This window comes from Panthera tigris, chromosome E2, assembly GCF_018350195.1.
Source record: "Panthera tigris isolate Pti1 chromosome E2, P.tigris_Pti1_mat1.1, whole genome shotgun sequence".
In the NCBI taxonomy this organism is placed as follows: domain Eukaryota; kingdom Metazoa; phylum Chordata; class Mammalia; order Carnivora; family Felidae; genus Panthera; species Panthera tigris.
The window spans coordinates 2,849,814-2,867,233 of record NC_056674.1 but is presented as its reverse complement, the minus strand read 5'-3'; the positions used below and the strand labels follow the sequence as shown (position 1 = coordinate 2,867,233).

Sequence of the window (17,420 nt, the reverse complement as noted above, 5' to 3'; positions counted from 1 at the left end):
GAGCCGAACCTTGGCATAGGATTTAATCCTCTGGCTGGGTCCGAGAGCGAGTGCTGGAAATCTACAGAAAGTGCAGAAGTTCCGCACGGTTAGGGTTGATTGTTGGAAGTAGCTCGATAGGGTCAGCGGAGAAGAGCGGGGGAAATCTGCTGGAGCAGCCAAAGACTGGGACGGTTTGAATTGTCGGAAGAAGCCGAACCCTTGGGGTGGGGGGGGGCTGGGCGCAGAGGTACGCGCGGACCTACGGAAACACCCGAACGTTGAGGAGCTAGTTTCCGAAAAGTTACGATAGCCTGGGAAGCCGGTGAAATCCTCGCTTCGGGTGTTTTCGGAATCAGCCGAAGCAGCCGCTCCCGATTTCTTCTACGGTCCGGAAATAGCCGACGCTATTTGGAGCCAGGCTCGGGCAGGGGGGAGGGACACCTCGTGGGCGGGCGGGCGGGCGGGGTGAGGGGCGGAGCCGGGGCGGGGCGGGGCGGGCGGCCCGGGCTTGATTAGGTAGGAGGCGGCGGAGCGCCGGCGGCGGCCGGAAGTAGCCGAAGCGAGCGGCGGAAGTAGCCGAAGCGGCCAGAGCGGGCGGGCGGCAAGGCGAGGCCAGAGCTGCACAGGGCCCTTACGCGGCCGCCTCAGCATGTCGGACTTCGACGAGTTCGAGCGGCAGCTCAACGAAAATAAGCAAGGTGAGGGCGCTGGGGGCGCGGGGCGGCGGGCGGGGCGGCTCCGGGCCTCTCTCCGTGTCCCCCGCCATTTTCCCCCCCTCTCTTCCCCCTCCTTTCAGGGCCGCGCTGCGCACCCCCCCACCGCTCCGTGGCGCGCGCCTGGTTCACGTGACCACCCGGCGTGCCGCCGCGCGCTGGAGGGGAGGGGAGGAGAGAGGAGGGGGCGGCGGGCGCGGGTCCTGGACGCATGCGCGGCGCGCGCCGTTCTACACCCCACGTGGTCCGCGGCGGAGGCGGCGCGGACCCGCCGGGTGTTCCCTCGCGGACTCCCCGTTCTCTTTTCTTTTCCGTTTTGTTTTTTTTTTTTTTAAACTGAAAGATTACAGGTATCAGATCCCGCAAAGCCTCCTTTCTTTCCCGCTGCCCCGGCACTTCCGCTTCCGGCCGGGCCAGCGGCCCGGGTCTCCACGCCCCCTTTGTTCCAAAATGGCGGTTGCTAACCCCCTTCACGTGGGCCCCGGCTGGGTCCCCGCCCGGGTATCGGCAAGCGTGACGCGGTGTCGCTCGTGAGAGAGGACACGCGTGCGTCCTTCCGACACGGGACTTCTGGGAGTCCCGACGGTCGCGGGGTGTTTGCGTCTCGTCCCCTCCCAGCTAGAGAGCGGCCCCCGTGTCCGGTCCAGTCTCAGGGCACAGATTAAGCCTCCTAAATCTGGTCGCCGTGGAGATGAGGGCGGGGGACGTTGCCCCCGGTGGTACCGAGTTAGCAAGGCGTGGGGTCGTGCTGGTGCGAAGCAGCACAGGGGCTGCAAGAACGTCCGGACGACGACAGTCGTTAGGCGCTGCAAAAATTCGTCCTGTCTTTAGGTCGTTTTGAGAGCGAAGGTGGGGGGCTTGAGGCAGAAGCTGCCCGCGTTGGGAGGCCTGAACGGGGGGCGCAGCGAACCCTGTCCAGAAGTCGGTCGGGGGTGGCTGGCCTAGGAGACAGCGTCTGGGGAGAGCGCACATGGGGTGTCTGTTTCTACGTGATGTGGGCTTTGGAGTTGGGCGTTCCTGGGTTCGGACACCTTTGTTGCCCAGCAGCTGTGCTGCCTCCGTATTTCTGTGTTTTGTCGGGGTTTGTACGTTGACTCTTTGTTTTGTCACTGCGATTTTGGAATTAACGAGGATGGTAGTAACAATCCTTGATAGTTAAACTCTGGGCGCTTGTCAATTGGCAGGCACTTTGTTAAGCCCTGTGTAGTTTTTCTAAATGGATCCTTGTAATCGCCATGTGATGCTGATGATTTCCTTCCTTTTGCAGACGAGAAAAGTGGCTCAAAGAGTTTAAACACTTCTCCCAGGTTTCAGCTGGTGAGAGGCAGAGCTGAGGTTAAATGCGGGTAAACGTGTACCAACGTGTGGCGTGTGGCTTGGCATGCGTGAAGTGCCTAGTAAGTGACGCCTCTTCTATTGTGAAAACGTCCTTAGTGTAATACTGAGGAGAGAGGCGTGTCTTCACTCTCCCAACTGGCACCGTCAGGGAAAGGTGTTTTTCAGATGTTTTCTGCCAGGTGCTCCCGCACTTGGGGTAGGTACAACCTTTGTCTAAGGAAAGGTTGGGTTGTTTTTCCGGGGTTTTATACACGTTGGTAAGGCAAAAAGCTGAAACGCCTCTTGAGACTGGCTGGCTGCGAGGCCAAGTTGCAGTAGGCCGGGCGGCCAGGTGGAGCTGATTGAGTTCTTCCGCGAGGTGCTGGTGCGTGTGCTGCCTGGGTTCTCCCTGGGTGTCCCCACCGGCACTGGGAGGCCACGCTCGCAGCCCTGGCATGTCCCCTGGGTTAGTGGAGCTGTTCCCACAATGTGCCCACAGCATTTTGAGCGGCGAAGCTCCTTTTCTCGTGCTGGAGGCAGGAAACTCTGTCCACGTGTTGCCTTGCCTGTGGATCTTTGTCTTTGTGGGCCGGCCTCTGAGCTTTAGCCCCTGCCTGTGTGTGCCGCACCTGTGTCTCCAGGGAATCAAGTTCCTTGTCTGATCTCAGCCGCCACCCCTGCAGGCATCACCATTTCCTGTTGGTCCCTCTGCCTCCTTGTCTGTTTCAGAACCTCAGCGGCAGGAAAAGTGCTTGGGGCTCACACCCTGCTCCTCTTACAAGCGTGAAGCCAGCGGTCCAAGGCCACAGCTCCTCCCTGTGCCCAGTGCCAGGCCTCCGTGTTTGTCTTCTACTTCGTGTTGCTTCCAGTCTTTTTTTTTTTTTTTTTTTTACTTCTTAAGTTTTCAAGGAGTTAATGATGTTGTCGTTAGTGGTTCTAGGCAGACCCTAGTGAGTTCTGCCTGCTTTGTGTTAAGATGTGTGCCCAGGTGTTGGTAACTACTTGCTGATGTTACGTTGTTCACATTCAGGCTTCACTCTTTTGTTGCTTTTTGGCCACAGGCAAGTTACACGAGCTCCTTGTGCCTCATTTTTCCTATTGAGTGGCCACAGTGTTTTCTCAAAGCAGTGGTGAGGATCGAGAGCAAGTGGGACTAAGTACGGAGCCTGCTCTCAGGAGCATTCTGGTGTTTGCTGCTGTGTGTTTTCTGAGGTGCTTGGAAGGAGCACCTTTCCTGAGTGGTTCAGGAATTGACACTCAATCTACAGAAAGTTCATATTTAATTGTCTGAAGAAGCGTATAGTATAAAGTAGTACGGGTGAGGCCAAAGTCCACTTTAACGCCCTGTCCTTATTGTCTGTTCCTTTTTCTGTCCCTGGACATGGGTAGTTGGGGAGTCCGGGGTGTCTTTGAACTAAGGGTGAGGAAATATACTGTGACAGGGCCTGCACCTCCTTCCCAGGTGAGAGGTCTGTTGAGCAGAGGTGTCTGGTTTTACAGGCAAGGCTGTGCTCTGTTCTAGGCGCCACCCGAAAAGTATGAGCCAACTGGGGGCTGGACCCTGGTTTCTCTTGTACTGGCTTTGAGGGACAATGGGCAGGTAGGGGTGGTTTGGGATGCCAGCCTGCGAGGGGCAGTGGGCCGGAGTGGGCAGGGCACACTCCTCCTGGCACCTCCTCTTTAGCCCAAATTCAGGAAGGGGCACCTCCCTAGAGGAGGGACTCTTGTATTCTTCAGCTGGTTGGGAAGGGACTGTTGGGTGTCTTGGCTTTGTGGGGCTATCAGATCTCTGTCTGGTGCCTGGGGCCTGATGGTGGGGCTGTGGGTGCCAGCTGGTTGAGGAGGTCTTTCCTGAGGGGTCGCCAGTTTCCTTCATTCAGGAAAACATCATTGGGTCTCTTGATTCCCCAGCCTCTAGCCCTGCCCCTCTCAGGGACGACCCTGGGGTCAGGCCCCTCAGCCCTCGAGGGGGACCAGGAGCCAGCCTCCTCTGTCTTCTCTGGCTCCCCAGCTCCTCCTGAGCGTCCTCAGGTATCTTACACCCCGGGGGCATTTCCAGGCCCTCTCCCCTCAGGTAACCAGCTCCCGTCCCCTTGGTCCCCTAAGGTCCCTGGATTCGCTTGTGGACCCAGGAAGCCTGCTATCTCCCCTCCTCCATCGAATCCCTTCCCCTTGGGGGTGGCCTCCCTGGGGCTTGGGGCATAGCCACCAGTGAGCGGGTGGGCTGGGCCGTGTCCTCCCTCAGCTCAGTCTCCTCCCCCTCCCCCTGGCCCAGAGAGAGACAAGGAGAACCGGCACCGGAAGCGTAGCCACAGCCGCTCTCGAAGCCGGGACCGCAAGCGCCGGAGCCGGAGCCGCGACCGGCGCAACCGGGACCAGCGCAGCGCCTCCCGGGACAGGCGGCGGCGAAGGTACCAGGGCTGGGGGACCCCTGGCTGGGCACAGGTGGGGGTGGGCTAGCGTGGGTGTAGGGTGTCCCTGCACATGTACCTGGTGTGCCTGGGCCTCTGTGGCTCTTCTCTGTGTCTGGGGGAGGGGTCTGGGGCTTGTCTGTCTCGAGTTCAGTTGTTTCTAGAGTTTAGTTTCTGATGGGTCGGTGGGGGCAGTAGGTTCTTGGAGGTGAGTCTAGCGTCAGGGCATCGACTGTTTCCTTCTTCGTGAGGGCTGCCCCAGCCCCTGTCTCCTAGGGCCCCTTCCTTTTTCGCCCCCTGCTGTCTTTCTGTGGTTCTCTTGGGATGGTCTTCTGAGGCCTGTGCTCTGCCTTCTGAGAACAGGGAGTTCTTGGGGGGGGGGGGGCAGCGTCTCCTCCCCCCCCCCCCCCCACCTTTAGCTGCCTTCTGCTCTTTTAATGCCTTTTCCCTTCCCCTTCCCAGGGTCCCCTGTTTGTTCTCTGTCCCCTTAGGTGAGGAAGGGTGGGCAGGTGGAAGTTCTGCTTCGTTCCATCTCAGTTTCTCCAAGTAGAAAGTGGTCTGTGTGGCCCTTCTCTCGTAGTTCCTCTTTCCTGGGATGGGGAGGTTGGGGGGAATGGCAGGGCCGAGGGGGCCTGCTTGTTGCTTGTTCACCTCGGCCCTGCCCCCAGCCCTGGAGCTCGGAGCCCTTGGGGAGGTGTGGCGTGTGGGGAAGACAAGGGTCCCCAGTCACCCCTCCCCATACCTTTCCCTCCCACCCCCCAGCAAACCTTTGACCAGAGGCGCTAAAGAGGAGCACGGTGGATTGATGTGAGCTTCTCTTCCTGCCCCTTCTACTCCGACGTCCCCTCCCTTTGCCCTCTCCCCCCTGAACCCTGCCCTGTCCTTGTCCAGCCCTGGCCCAAGCACTGCCTTGAGACCGGCACCTCCCCCAGGCCTGGGCGCGGCCCTGACCCAGATCCTCTCCCTTCTGGAGAGTGCTGCACTGCTGGTGGGGGGCTGGGGGGCCTGGGGGGGCTCACAGGCCCACCTTTGGTCAGACTGAGGTTGTCCTGCCCCACTCTCCCCTCCCGCCCTCCCAGTCGCTCCCCCCGCCACGAAAAGAAGAAGAAGGTCCGTAAATACTGGGATGTACCGCCACCTGGCTTTGAGCACATCACCCCCATGCAGTACAAGGCCATGCAAGGTGGGCTGGGGCCGCCGCTTCCTTACTTTAACTTGCTGGGTGGTTGAGAGAACAGACCCTGTTCTTGGTGGGTGGGGTGGTGAGGGACGATGAGGTTCGTGCCCTGGGCTCTCTGGCTTCTGCCTTTCTGAAGCCTCCCGTGGAGTAGGTGCTGGGGGCCTGGATGAGGCCTCGGTGGGACTGGTCCATGTGGAGCCGCCCTCCCAGGTGTGCGGTGGTCCCTGAACGGGGTGGGGGGTGTAGGGGATTGCCCTGTTGCCATCTAATCCTGTTGTTCCCCTCTTGAAGCCGCGGGTCAGATTCCAGCCACCGCCCTTCTCCCCACCATGACCCCTGACGGCCTGGCTGTGACCCCGACGCCGGTGCCCGTGGTCGGGAGCCAGATGACCAGACAGGCCCGGCGTCTCTACGTGGGCAACATCCCCTTTGGCATCACTGAGGTACTGCCCGCCCCCTGCCTTTTCCCTGCCCCTACCCTCTCCCCGATTCCCGTACCCATTCCTCCCCTCCCCCCCCTTCCCTCCCCCTACCTGCACGGGTCAGATTCTGCTCCTGCAAGGCCCCCCGGCCCCCTCCCAGATGGACCGATGGAGTTGAGCCAGCCAGGGGCCGGGCTGGGGGTGGCCCTCTCCCTCCCTCCTCTTCCCCTCTCCCGTCTCCCCTCTCCCAACCTCCTCCAGCAACCCAGGGATCAAGCACACACATAATGAACCTACGAAAATCCACGAGTCCGTTTCGAGAGAGACAGAGAGGGAGACTCTCACGCGCGCATACACACACACACACACACACACACACACACACACACACAGACGCACGCTCCCCTCGGTTTTCTCTGACACGTCTCTGGTTCTCTGCCGCCTGTTCCCATCCTCTCCCCACGTCCCTCCCATGGTCGCTGCTCTTTTGTTTTTGATGGCCCTGACCTCCCCTACCTTCCCCACCGCTCCTCTCCCCTCCCCCTCTCCCCAACCCCTTCCCATGGCACCCCGAGAATCCCGAGATCAAAGAGTTGTTTCCATTTCTCTTTAAAGTGAAATATTGTGGGGCTGAGATCCCTCGTAGCAACAAAAAGTTTGCTACCGTCGTCGAAGGCAAGTAAGGTCCATTCTGACTTTCTCAACCTGCACTTTGCTACGTTTGATAAAGCAGCCCCCGGACTCCAGGGCCAGATCCCGCCACATCACTCTTTTCTCCTCCCCTCCCGCCCGCCCTCCCACCCTTGCCCTCCTCTCCTCCACCTTCCCTGTCCCTGTCCCTTCACTCCTCTTTTTCTCTGACTTGGTGCTCTGTGTCCCTGCTGGGTTTTTCTTTCTTGCTTCCTTACTGCTTTCTTCTTGTCGCTATTGGACGGTTTTTTTTTTTTTTTTACGTTTCGTTTTCTGTTCTCTCTATCTCGTGCTTTTTACTCTCTGTTGTCACTGTCTCCCTGCACTTTTCTTGAATGACGTCTCTTCTCTGGTTGGGGCCCCTGTGGCCTGCCCCACGCTCCTGGCCTCTGGCTGTCCTCTTGCTTCTGCCTCCTTCCTCCCTGTTCTCCCATTTTTCTACTGCTTCTGTTCCTACTATTGGTCTCTCTGCCCCCATTTCTATTTCACTGTTCCCTCCCTTCTTCCACCCTTCCCCACCCCCTCCCTTCCCCTCACCCCCAAACCCGTCTGTGTCTCCCTCTCTCACCCTCCCCTCCTCTCTCCACCTCCCTTCCCCCGCCCCCCCCTGTCTCCTATTCCCTCTGCAGGAGGCCATGATGGATTTCTTCAACGCCCAGATGCGCCTTGGGGGGCTGACCCAGGCCCCTGGCAACCCTGTCTTGGCTGTGCAGATTAACCAGGACAAGAACTTTGCTTTCTTGGAGGTGAGCTGGGTGCACGGTGGGCTCAGGGAAGTGTGTGTTCCTCCTGGTCCCTGTGGCTCTGTAGCAGCTCTTGTTTGCCCTAGGCCCTTTTGCAGGCTGTTGTCTGCTGGGTTCCCTGACCCTCACCACCCGCTTCTCTTGCAGTTTCGCTCCGTGGATGAGACCACCCAGGCCATGGCTTTTGATGGCATCATCTTCCAAGGCCAGTCGCTGAAGATCCGCAGGCCTCATGACTACCAGCCCCTGCCTGGCATGTCGGAGAACCCCTCTGTCTACGTGCCTGGTGAGTGGGGGACTCGTCCGCCCTTCTCTCCCCGACCCAGCCAGAGCTGCTTGGGAAGTGGTGTGAGTGCTTCTCATCCGTTTCCCCAAACCTTTAGAGCTTGGTGTCCTCCCCGCTTGAGGATGCACAGCTCATAAGTGGCAGAGCCAGGGTCGTGGGAGGCGTCGAGGGAGGTGAGGGGCTTGCAGCCTGCCTGTCCTGTCGTTCCTTTTCTGGGACCTGGGAGGTCAGTGTGAGCACAAGCAGGTTAGCGGTTTGCAATTGAGTTCCCAGTGTGAGGTCGGCATCTGGGTGTTCCCTCCTATTTTGGTCCTAGTTTCTCTTCAGTCTCGTGCTCCGGGCCGTGCCCCATAGCTGTGTCCGGTCCTGGTCAGTAGAGAGCACGGCAGACCTGGGGCCAGCAAGCTTATTCTGCAGAGGGTCGGAGAGTGAATGTTTTTGGTTTCGTGAGCCGTACATTTTGGTCACGACTGTTCTGTGGCGATGGTGTAGTCTGCACGCAGCCTCCTGTGATACCTAATTGAACGGGCCTCGCTGTGCGCCACATCCTTTATCAGTTACGCTCGGCAACGTTTTGGTTTCATAAAATACCCACGGGTCCTGCAGTAGCGGGAAGTACAGAAACAGACAGCAGGCCTGACTCGACCTCCAGGCTGTTTGCGGGCCCCTGTGGGCAGACGGGTGTAAGTGAGGATTGGGGCCTCTGTGGGAGTGTTGTGGGCTTGGGGGAGCCAGTTCTGTCGTCTCAGGCCCCTGGCGTTCTCCCAGGAAAGGTAGGTGAGCACTGGTGCTCTGGGTGGGGAGCAAGTAAGCAGCTGGCCGAGGCTTTGCACCGAAGGACACCTTTTAGAAATTGGGTCCACTCTTGGCAGAGTCAGGGACTTGGAGTCCCAGGGAGGCTGGCAGGCGCCTCAGGACTGGAGGCTGGTTCCCCAGCTTGTCTCCAGTGTCTTCCGCTGTAATAATTTGGTAAATTCAGTGGATTTCTTTAATTCTTTCAAGAAACGACGCATGACACATGCTGATGCCCTCTAAATGCACAGCCTGATGACCTTGTTTTTGTGCACGCATCTGTGGGACCGTTTCCCAGGTGGAGCTATGGAATATTGTTTTTTTGTTAAGTAAATTCAGGGTGTTATATTTTTATAACCGGTTGCTGCTGCCTGCTGCGTCAGGCTCTGCCTCAAGTAGGCTGTGGATCGTGTTAATATTTGTGACAGCCCTATAGTAAGTACATGGTCAGCAGGTGACAGGTAGGAGGCCACACGTAGCTTTCTGTTTGTTTCTTTAAAGTGGGCTCCTCCGGGGCGCCTGGGTGGCGCAGTCGGTTAAGCGTCCGACTTCAGCCAGGTCACGATCTCGCGGTCTGTGAGTTTGAGCCCCGCATCAGGCTCTGGGCTGATGGCTCGGAGCCTGGAGCCTGTTTCCGATTCTGTGTCTCCCTCTCTCTCTCTGCCCCTCCCCCGTTCATGCTCTGTCTCTCTCTGTCCCAAAAATAAATAAAAAACGTTGAAAAAAAAAATTAAAAAAAAAAAATAAAATAAAGTGGGCTCCTGGGGCACCTGGGTGGCTCAGTCGGTTGAGCGTCTGACTTTGGCTCAGGTCATGATCTCACGGTCCGTGAGTTCGAGCCCCACGTTGGGCTCTGTGCTGACAGTTCAGAGCCTGGAGCCTGCTTTGGATTCTGTGTCTCTTTCTCTGCCTCTCCCCAACTCGTGCTCTGTCTTTATCAAAAAAATGAATAAATACTAACACAAAAAATTTTAAAGTGGGCTTCAAACCCAACGTGGAGCTCAAACTCATGCACCTGAAATCAAGAGGCACATGCTGTACCAACTGAGCTAGTCAGGTCCCCCCTGCCTGTTTTTTAACGATTTATTGGCACATAGCCCAGCCCACTCATTGCTTATTATCTGTGTTTTTGTGTTGGAGTGGCCAAGTTGGGTGACAGAGATCCTGTGTCAGGACTGTGTGACAGACTGAAAATATTTGTCGCCTGGTTTTTCATTGAAAGGTTTGCCTGTTGCCATTGTGGAGACTGTGAGCCCATCTCAGAAGGCCAGCAAGGCAAGGGCATGATTAGTGGTCTCCCAGGGGACCTGGCTTGTGTCCAGAGTCGTCACTCTGCCATCTTCTTGTGCTGCCTTCTGCGTGTGTCCTTCACCCTGTGGGAGTGGACATCTCCCGTCCAGGGACAGCGGCTCGGGGTGGTCTTCCCCTTGATGGAAGGGCTGTTGCTGTGATTAAACAGCTGAAGGGTCACTCGTGGATCTTCTCACTTGAGGTTTGCCTGTCCAGAGGGGCCTGGGCGGGTAGTGGGACGTCGCAGGAAGTGTGAATCTGTCTGCAGGTTAAGCATCCTCCGCTCGGGCTTTTTCCATGGTGAGGTTCACGTTTTGATCTTTGCTTTTCAGAAGAGAGTAAGTCAATCTTATTATATAAAGAGGCTAAAGGGGAAAGTGTTTGATAAAGTTCAGGTATTTGTGGTTGGAAGAGAAACAATTCAGGAACCTGGAAAGTGACTTCCTTGTCTTGATGGAATCGTGTTGACTTGAAAGTAAATATGCATCACCTGGAGTCATGAAACGTTAAATTCGTTCCCACCAAAGTCAGGCCCAGCTGTTCAGGGCTGATGTGGGGTCCTGACTGTCCTTTAAGATAAGGGGGGGCGGCAGGGAGAGCCAGAGCTGTCTTTGGAGGCAGGAAAGCACAGAACCCTTTGAGTTTGTGAATTCAGTTTGGCCCTCCACACCTTCCCGCTGCCAGGCTTTGTGCTTGGTGCTCTCCCCCACTGGACTCCTGCCAGTGGGGCTTTGCCTCTGCACCTGCTCCCTCAGCAGGGCCCTGCTCTGCCAGGCTCTGTGGTTAGCGCATGTAGCAGGGTCCCTCTGCTGAGGAGGAAGTGCACGAGAAAGGATTGCTTGGTCGTTGGTACAGCATGGCCTTTGGGAGGAGGTGAGGCTTCAAGATTGAGGATGAGAGGGGAGTGCCCCGTGGCCCCTCTGAGGGAAGCGGCTGTGTGATCAGGGAGGAGCCTGCCCATTGTGTTGGGAGGGGATGTTGTCGAGGGCTTGATTTTGGGCACCAGGACTGACCTGGGCTCCCAGTTTGCATTACCCTCGCGTGAGTCCTTCTGCCCAGCTTCAGAACTTTTGTCCACACGGGGTCTGCAGCCACTGGGACCTTGGCATCTCGCTGGTCCTGGCCAGCCTTGCCTCAGGCCCCGTTTTAGGGGTGGGCCTTGTGAGCCATTCTCTGTTGTAGGTGTGAGGTTTCTCCCTGGTTCATAGATGAGAACACCAAGGCTCAGGGAGGCTCACTTGGGGCTGCATCCTGGGTTTGAGCCTCCATCCCCAATGCCCTCGCCACTCTGTGCTTCCCTGGGGTGCCTGGCACAGCCTGGGCCTGATGGCTGAGGCTCCCCTGGCTCTGGCACTGCCCTGTTGGGGTGATGAGACTCCTGCTGGTGTGCTTGTCTGCCGTCGGTCAGAGCGGTGGTGCCTGTGTAGGCAAAGCCCGTAGCTTGCTGAGAGCTACCTGTGGGGTCGTGATTGATGGGGGTGGGGGGGGGGGTGCTTGGAGGCCCCTCTTTCTGGGCGACTGCAGGGGACTAATTCCTTCCTGTGCCTTAGTCTGTCGCGTCTTGCTGCGATACGGCTTTGGAGAGCATCAAGGCATCGGGTTTCACGAGTTTGATGTGCAGGGCCTGGCCTGTGGCCTCTGCTTATCCTCCTTCGGACACCCTGGTGGTGCTCGGCTCTGGTGGTCAGAGTGGCTGGGGTGGTGGGAGAGGGCACACCCTGCTTTGGGTCTGAGGCCCCCCTGTCCCTCCCCAGGTCAGGAGGAAGTGGGGCGCAGCCACTTGGTGTGGACTGCAGAGGAGGGCCAGGCCATGCAGCCATTGAGGGAGGGTCTGGACTTGGAAAGTCAGGAACCGGTCAGGCTGGGTGGGTGGTGTTTCCCTTCCTTCAAGCCCTGGGTAGCTCACGCCTGATGGGAGCCTCCGGGAGGTGTTAGGACCCTGGGCTGAGCCACCTGGCAGGCCCCTGAATCCAAAGACGAGTGGAGATGGTAGGGTTGGGGTAGACGCAGAGTGGTCGTTAAAGGCATTCTGCTGGTGTGACTGCACTGTGACAGCCCTCCTGGGCTCCAGGGTCTGGGTACTGAGTGAACTGGGCACGTCCCTGCCCTCGTGGACCCTGGACCCTGAGCAGCAGGCCTCACCGAGGCACTCCCTGGTCTGCTGTGTGTGACAGTGCCGGGCTGTTGTAGTCGTGAAATGTGCAGGACCACAGAGGAAGGGACCGAGGGTCAGCCGGAGACCTGAGCTGGAGACCTGAGCTAGACATCGGGTGGTAGGGAAGGGGGTGGAGCTGTGGCCTGAGAGATGTGGAAGGGGGGTGGGTGTGCCCGTGGGATGAGCGCAGACATGACCTGCCGTGGTTGGCGGGTTTGGGACATGAGCTTGCATCTTTGGGGCTCCCGCCGGGGCTGTCTGCTGTCGTGCCGCCACGCGCCCCAAGGAGAGCTGCTGTTGGGGCGCTCGGAGGCTGGGCAGGTGTGGGAGACCCGTTTCTGTCAGCCGTGGCTGGGCTGCTATGCCTGGGGTAAGCTTGTGGATTGCGGGATGTGGGCCTGTTGTCACCACAACAGGCGTAATGGGCCTGTCCCTGTGTGCTGGGTAAAGCTCCTGCCTTGGGGACCAAAGCCTACTTACTCCCCTTTTCCCCCAGGAGTTGTGTCCACCGTGGTCCCGGACTCTGCCCACAAGCTGTTCATCGGGGGCTTACCCAATTACCTGAATGATGACCAGGTAGACCCCTCGCCGCCTCCTGACTGCTCCCCTCCCAGCCTTTACCCAAACCAGCCCTGACAGAGTTGCGGCCCTGTCTCAGGTGAAAGAGCTGCTGACATCGTTCGGGCCTCTCAAGGCCTTCAACCTGGTCAAGGACAGTGCCACGGGGCTCTCCAAGGGCTATGCCTTCTGTGAGTACGTGGACATCAACGTTACAGATCAGGTGAGCCCCGGGCCCCTGGTGCTGCTTCGTCCGTCCTTGCCCTGCACCTTGCTCTGTGTCCACACTGGTCTCCCCTCCTCTGGATGGGCGGGAGGAGGCCGGCCTGCAGCGGGGCCCTGCGTGGGGGACTTGAGCCCTTACCCTCGGTTCTGGCTCTTTCCAAGCTCTGACCCCTTTGCCTTCCCCTCTCCCCCACCAATGCCCGGCTCTGGGGTATTGGGGCTTGTGGGGAGGTGTCAAGCTCCTGGCCCCTAACCCGCACCTCTTCGCCGCACCCCCCCCCCCACCCCTCGTCCTTCAAACACAGGCCATCGCAGGGCTGAACGGGATGCAGCTGGGGGATAAGAAACTGCTCGTGCAGAGGGCAAGTGTGGGAGCCAAGAATGCCACGCTGGTGAGCCCCCCGGCACGTCATTTTCCATTGGCTAGAGGGACACCTGGGGGTGGGGTGGGGTGGGTGGGGCTGGGAGGAGGTCCTTCTAAGTCTTTGGCTCTGGCTTTTTGGTGGTGCTGAGTGGGCACCTGAGCCTTACAGGGGCAGGGCCTGGTTTTCCCTGGGTAGGCCTCTGGGCAGCTGGTGTGGCCTTGGCTGTGACTGCTCTGCCCTTTGCCCCACAGAGCACCATCAACCAGACCCCCGTGACCCTGCAAGTGCCAGGCCTGATGAGCTCCCAGGTGCAGATGGGCGGCCACCCGACTGAGGTCCTGTGCCTCATGAACATGGTGCTGCCTGAGGAGCTGCTGGACGACGAGGAGTACGAGGAGATTGTGGAGGACGTGCGGGATGAGTGCAGCAAGTATGGGCTCGTCAAGTCCATTGAGATCCCCCGGCCTGTGGACGGCGTCGAGGTGCCCGGCTGTGGAAAGGTGCGTGCGTGTGCGTGCGTGCGTGCCCACCCTTCCCCTCACCTTTCCCCGCATGGTGTGGGGTCCCCAGGGAGTGTGGCCTGCAACTGTCATAGCTTCGGTCTGTCTCATGATCTCTCGCAAGCGGTTTGGTCTTGTCTGTGCAGTGGGGAGAAAAGTGCTGACCATTGGTCTCAATAGCAGCAAGCACGCTTGTGTCTCCTGGGTGCCAGGTACTCACTAAGCTTCCCTGTGCGACTCTGGACTCCCACGGCAGCCTTCTGGGCCCTACCTCAGAGGACACAGGCCATACAGTCACATTTCCCAGCCCACTGAGGCATGTCACTTGTGGCCCCCTGCCAGGAGTCTGCACCTTCCGCTCTCCTTGGGAGGCATGAAAGAGGGGGTGACTTAGGTTCATCCAGCCACTCACCTAGTGATTCAGGCTTTAGCTGGCCAAGTCCTTGGGGCCAGCCTTGTCAGACAACATATCTGCCACCTTAGGTGGTACCTGGGAAGGGAGGAGGAATGCTCTGGATGCAGTGTTGAGATTGGAGGCCAAGAGGCGGTATTAAGCAGGCCCAAGTGACACTAGGTTATCCCAGCAGGCAGGTAGGGTCCTGGCCAGGGAGCCCAGTGAGCATAGATCTCCTGGTATCTTTGGGGACAGTGACCAGGCCGGTGTAGCCTGAGCAGAATAAAGCAGATGGGATTGGGGGCTGAGGCCCAGGGTGGCAAATCGGCCCGAGAGGAATGTTGGGTGTTCTCTGCAGTGAGCAGGAAGCCTTTGAAAGGTCCCAACTGTGGTCTGTGGCCTGGCACATGGAGACGGTTCGTTAGAATAAGGTAGGGATGGCTAGGGATTACAGAGCCGGTACCTCCTCTACCCTGCAGGGCTGGACTCCACAGCCTGGGAATTTGGAGGGGGCAGAAGGGATAGTGGTAAGATCTCTGAAGCTTTGGCAGCTAACAGCTTGTGATCAGCTCGGTGAAAGATGGTGATCAGGAGGACGGAGAGAAATAAGTCCGTGGATTTGAGAAGCACATTACCTGTAAATGCCCACTGACTTGAGTTATGCTGCAGGGGGAAGAGGAGTCCAGTAAAAGGCTCAGACTTGTGGCTTTGGTGATTGGGTGGAACTGGCAGGTGAGAAGGAAGGGAGGGGGTTGAGCAGGTTTGTGGGGGAGGGGGTCAGTGTCGATGGGCAGGTTGACACCTCAGCGGAGATGTGTAGGAAGCTGTGAGCAGGACAGAGCTTCGTCCCAGGCATGAGGTCTGATAGAAGTGTAGGTGTCGTCAACATACTGATCCCTGTTTTGGTGTCAGCTGGATGAACTTGCCCAGGAAGCAGTGGAAAGAGCATCCGGGGGCCAAGGGACGATAGGGCTTGGGTGAGGGGAGGGGGCGGATGGGCATTATGTCCTCTCCCGTTTTCCTGCCCGGTCCTCACTGTGTGGCAGAAACACCCACTCCCCGCATGTCCTTTGCAGTCAGTGCTAGGACAGATGCTGGAATGGAGGCTGGCGCTTGAGAGGTGGAGTAAATACTTGTGGGAAGGATGAATGGGAAGACCTGGCTGGTCTCTGGGATCATCCTGCCTCTTTTGTTTTGAAACTTTTCGTTCTTTTCAAACATTTATAAGAGTAGAGTTATCGTAGTGGCGTATATAGTACATCATTTAAGTTGTATTGAGCATACATAGCAGCGTTGTGATGCTCCATCACCCAGCTTCAGGTTATCCATATCTAGTCATTCTTAATTTCTATATTTAGCTTCCCAGTTTCCCTTTTTTTTCCCTAAGATAATTTAAAGCAGATTTCCAAATTTTACCTGTGACAAGGGCATTTCTATAATATCTGAACTATTAATATTTGGGGCCTGGTAAAACTTGCTTTAGGTTCTGTGCTGTGTGCTTTTTGGATGTTAAGCTCCATTCCCAGCCTCCACCCAGTAAATGGAAGCACCTCCTAGATGGTAGCATCGGATCCCCCTTTGTGACCACCAAAAATGTCTCCAGACATTGCAGAATGTCGCCTGGGGACACACAAGCTGGTTTTGAGAAGTGCCGCTCTAAACGTTTTAACAGATCATTTCTAAAAAAAATCTTAATGAAGCTACAATACTGTTATTACAGTAACAAAATTATCCTGAGGATGTATTTAAGTTTGTGTTCAGATTTCCTTTACCGTCTCAAAAGACTTTTTTATATTGTTTAAGGATCCAAACAAGGATTCATGCCATTTTGTTTAATAAAACTTTATCGAAATTTATCAGTTCTACATAATTGTCTCTGCCCCCCCGCCATTTTGTTGAAGCAATAGGTCAGATTTGTATTAACAGAATCCCATATTCAGAATTAGGCTGGTATTATACTCTCCCTCCCTCCACTTCCTGTAAAGTGGTTTAAACAAGATGAGAAACTTCATTGGGTCAAATATCTGGGATTTTTTTTTTTTTTTTTTTTTTTTTTTTTTTTATCACCTTGGGTTTGAATCTTAATTTCTGAGCTTCCCTTCATCTGTCCTCTGGGGAGAACATGGCCCTTGGGGGGAGCTTGGGGAGCACCCGGCGCAGTGCCCGGTACAGGGAAGACATTCCACACAAGTCACCTCTTTCCTTGGCGAGCATGCAGGTGTCCCATGTGACTCTTGACTGTAGCTCCCCTCTGTTCTTTCTCACTCTGCATGCCTCTTTGATCCTGGGGTTCTGCAGGATGTTGGCCAAATGCTCCCAAACCTGTAGTGAGGCCCTCTCCCTCCTGTGGAGTTCTGGGTTTTGGGTAGATGCTGGCTGGTTGCTCTGAGTCAGTTTGTCCTTGGAGGCTGAAAGGCCACCTTGCCTTCACAACCGGTCTCTTATCCCCGCAGATCTTCGTGGAGTTCACCTCTGTGTTTGACTGCCAGAAAGCCATGCAGGGCCTGACGGGTCGCAAGTTCGCCAACAGAGTGGTTGTCACAAAATACTGTGACCCCGACTCTTACCACCGCCGGGACTTCTGGTAGAGGTGGAGGGGGAGGGTGGGGGCAGGGCTGGCTGGGGGCTGCTCCCCCTCCCACCCCCCCTCTTTTCTCCCTCTGAAGAAGATGGGCAGAGGAGTGACAGCCGAATGACAGCCGGCAGCAACTGGAATGGCAGCAATTAGGGTGGGGTGGGGGTTGGGGTGGGGAGGGGAATTGGGGAAGTGCGCGCACAGGCCCACACAGATACATGCACCCAGACACAGAGGGAAGGGGTCGGGATGGGGAGGGGGTGCACAGCAGGGCGGGGTAGGACCCCCAGAGCCCCTCCCCAAAACAGCCTCTCCTCCCTTTTACCCTCTTTCTCCCCTTCCCCACCGTAGAAACATAGTGTGTTTATATTTTATGGCCAAACTATTTTGAATTTTGTTGTCCGACCCCCAGAGCCCTGCCTTCTCCCTTTCCAGGACCACAGCTCCCGTCCTCTTGGCCTCTGGTCCTCTCCCTGGTGCCCCCCCTCCCCGGTTTCTTACGTAGTTGATTCTCTTCTCCTTAGTCTTCCCCGACCTGTGCCCCAGCCCCGTGGCCCCGTCCCTCTCCTCTCTGTGGCAGTTTCATATTTGCTAAGACGAATTTGCTCATTAAACATTTTGTTGTATTTTACTTTACGGAGCTGCTGTGTGTCCGGTGTGTGTACCCCGCGCCCCCACCCCGGTCATTGGCCCTAGGCTGCGGGCGCCTGGCTGTCCCTGCCCTCCGGCCCCGGCGCCCTTGGCGCGCCCTGCAGGGCACACCCCCGCCTGCGTGGCCGGTTGCCCGGGGCAGGCGCTTGGGGGCGGGGCTCCGCGTGTGCG

The 17,420-nt window shown here is 57.4% G+C and overlaps 1 protein-coding gene across 2 annotated transcripts; it reads left to right on the top strand.

Annotated features, from left to right (window-relative positions):
• The first annotated feature begins 470 nt into the window (after positions 1-470).
• Positions 471-17,229, top strand: U2AF2 (U2 small nuclear RNA auxiliary factor 2). 2 transcript variants are annotated; one of them, XM_042968103.1, is made up of 12 exons: positions 471-680; positions 4,288-4,423; positions 5,186-5,230; positions 5,503-5,606; positions 5,895-6,046; positions 7,345-7,461; positions 7,606-7,744; positions 12,478-12,557; positions 12,640-12,762; positions 13,070-13,168; positions 13,381-13,629; positions 16,477-17,229. In XM_042968103.1, exons 1-12 carry the CDS (start codon positions 632-634, stop codon positions 16,609-16,611), a joined length of 1,428 nt encoding a protein of 475 aa, XP_042824037.1. In that variant the 5' UTR covers positions 471-631; the 3' UTR covers positions 16,612-17,229. The 2 variants fall into 2 exon arrangements, with proteins under 2 accessions (XP_042824037.1, XP_042824038.1); XM_042968104.1 differs by having other exon boundaries at positions 473-680; positions 13,070-13,156.
• The last annotated feature ends 191 nt before the right edge of the window (positions 17,230-17,420 follow it).

What these genes read in the sequence shown, in the direction of transcription:
- U2AF2 (XM_042968103.1), top strand. Translation starts at nt 632, where the DNA reads ATGTCGGACTTCGACGAGTTCGAGCGGCAGCTCAACGAAAATAAGCAA. An exon ending in GCAGTACAAGGCCATGCAAG is followed by an intron (nt 5,607 to 5,894) that starts GTGGGCTGGGGC and finishes CCCCTCTTGAAG; the next exon opens with CCGCGGGTCAGATTCCAGCC. An exon ending in AGAACTTTGCTTTCTTGGAG is followed by an intron (nt 7,462 to 7,605) that starts GTGAGCTGGGTG and finishes CTTCTCTTGCAG; the next exon opens with TTTCGCTCCGTGGATGAGAC.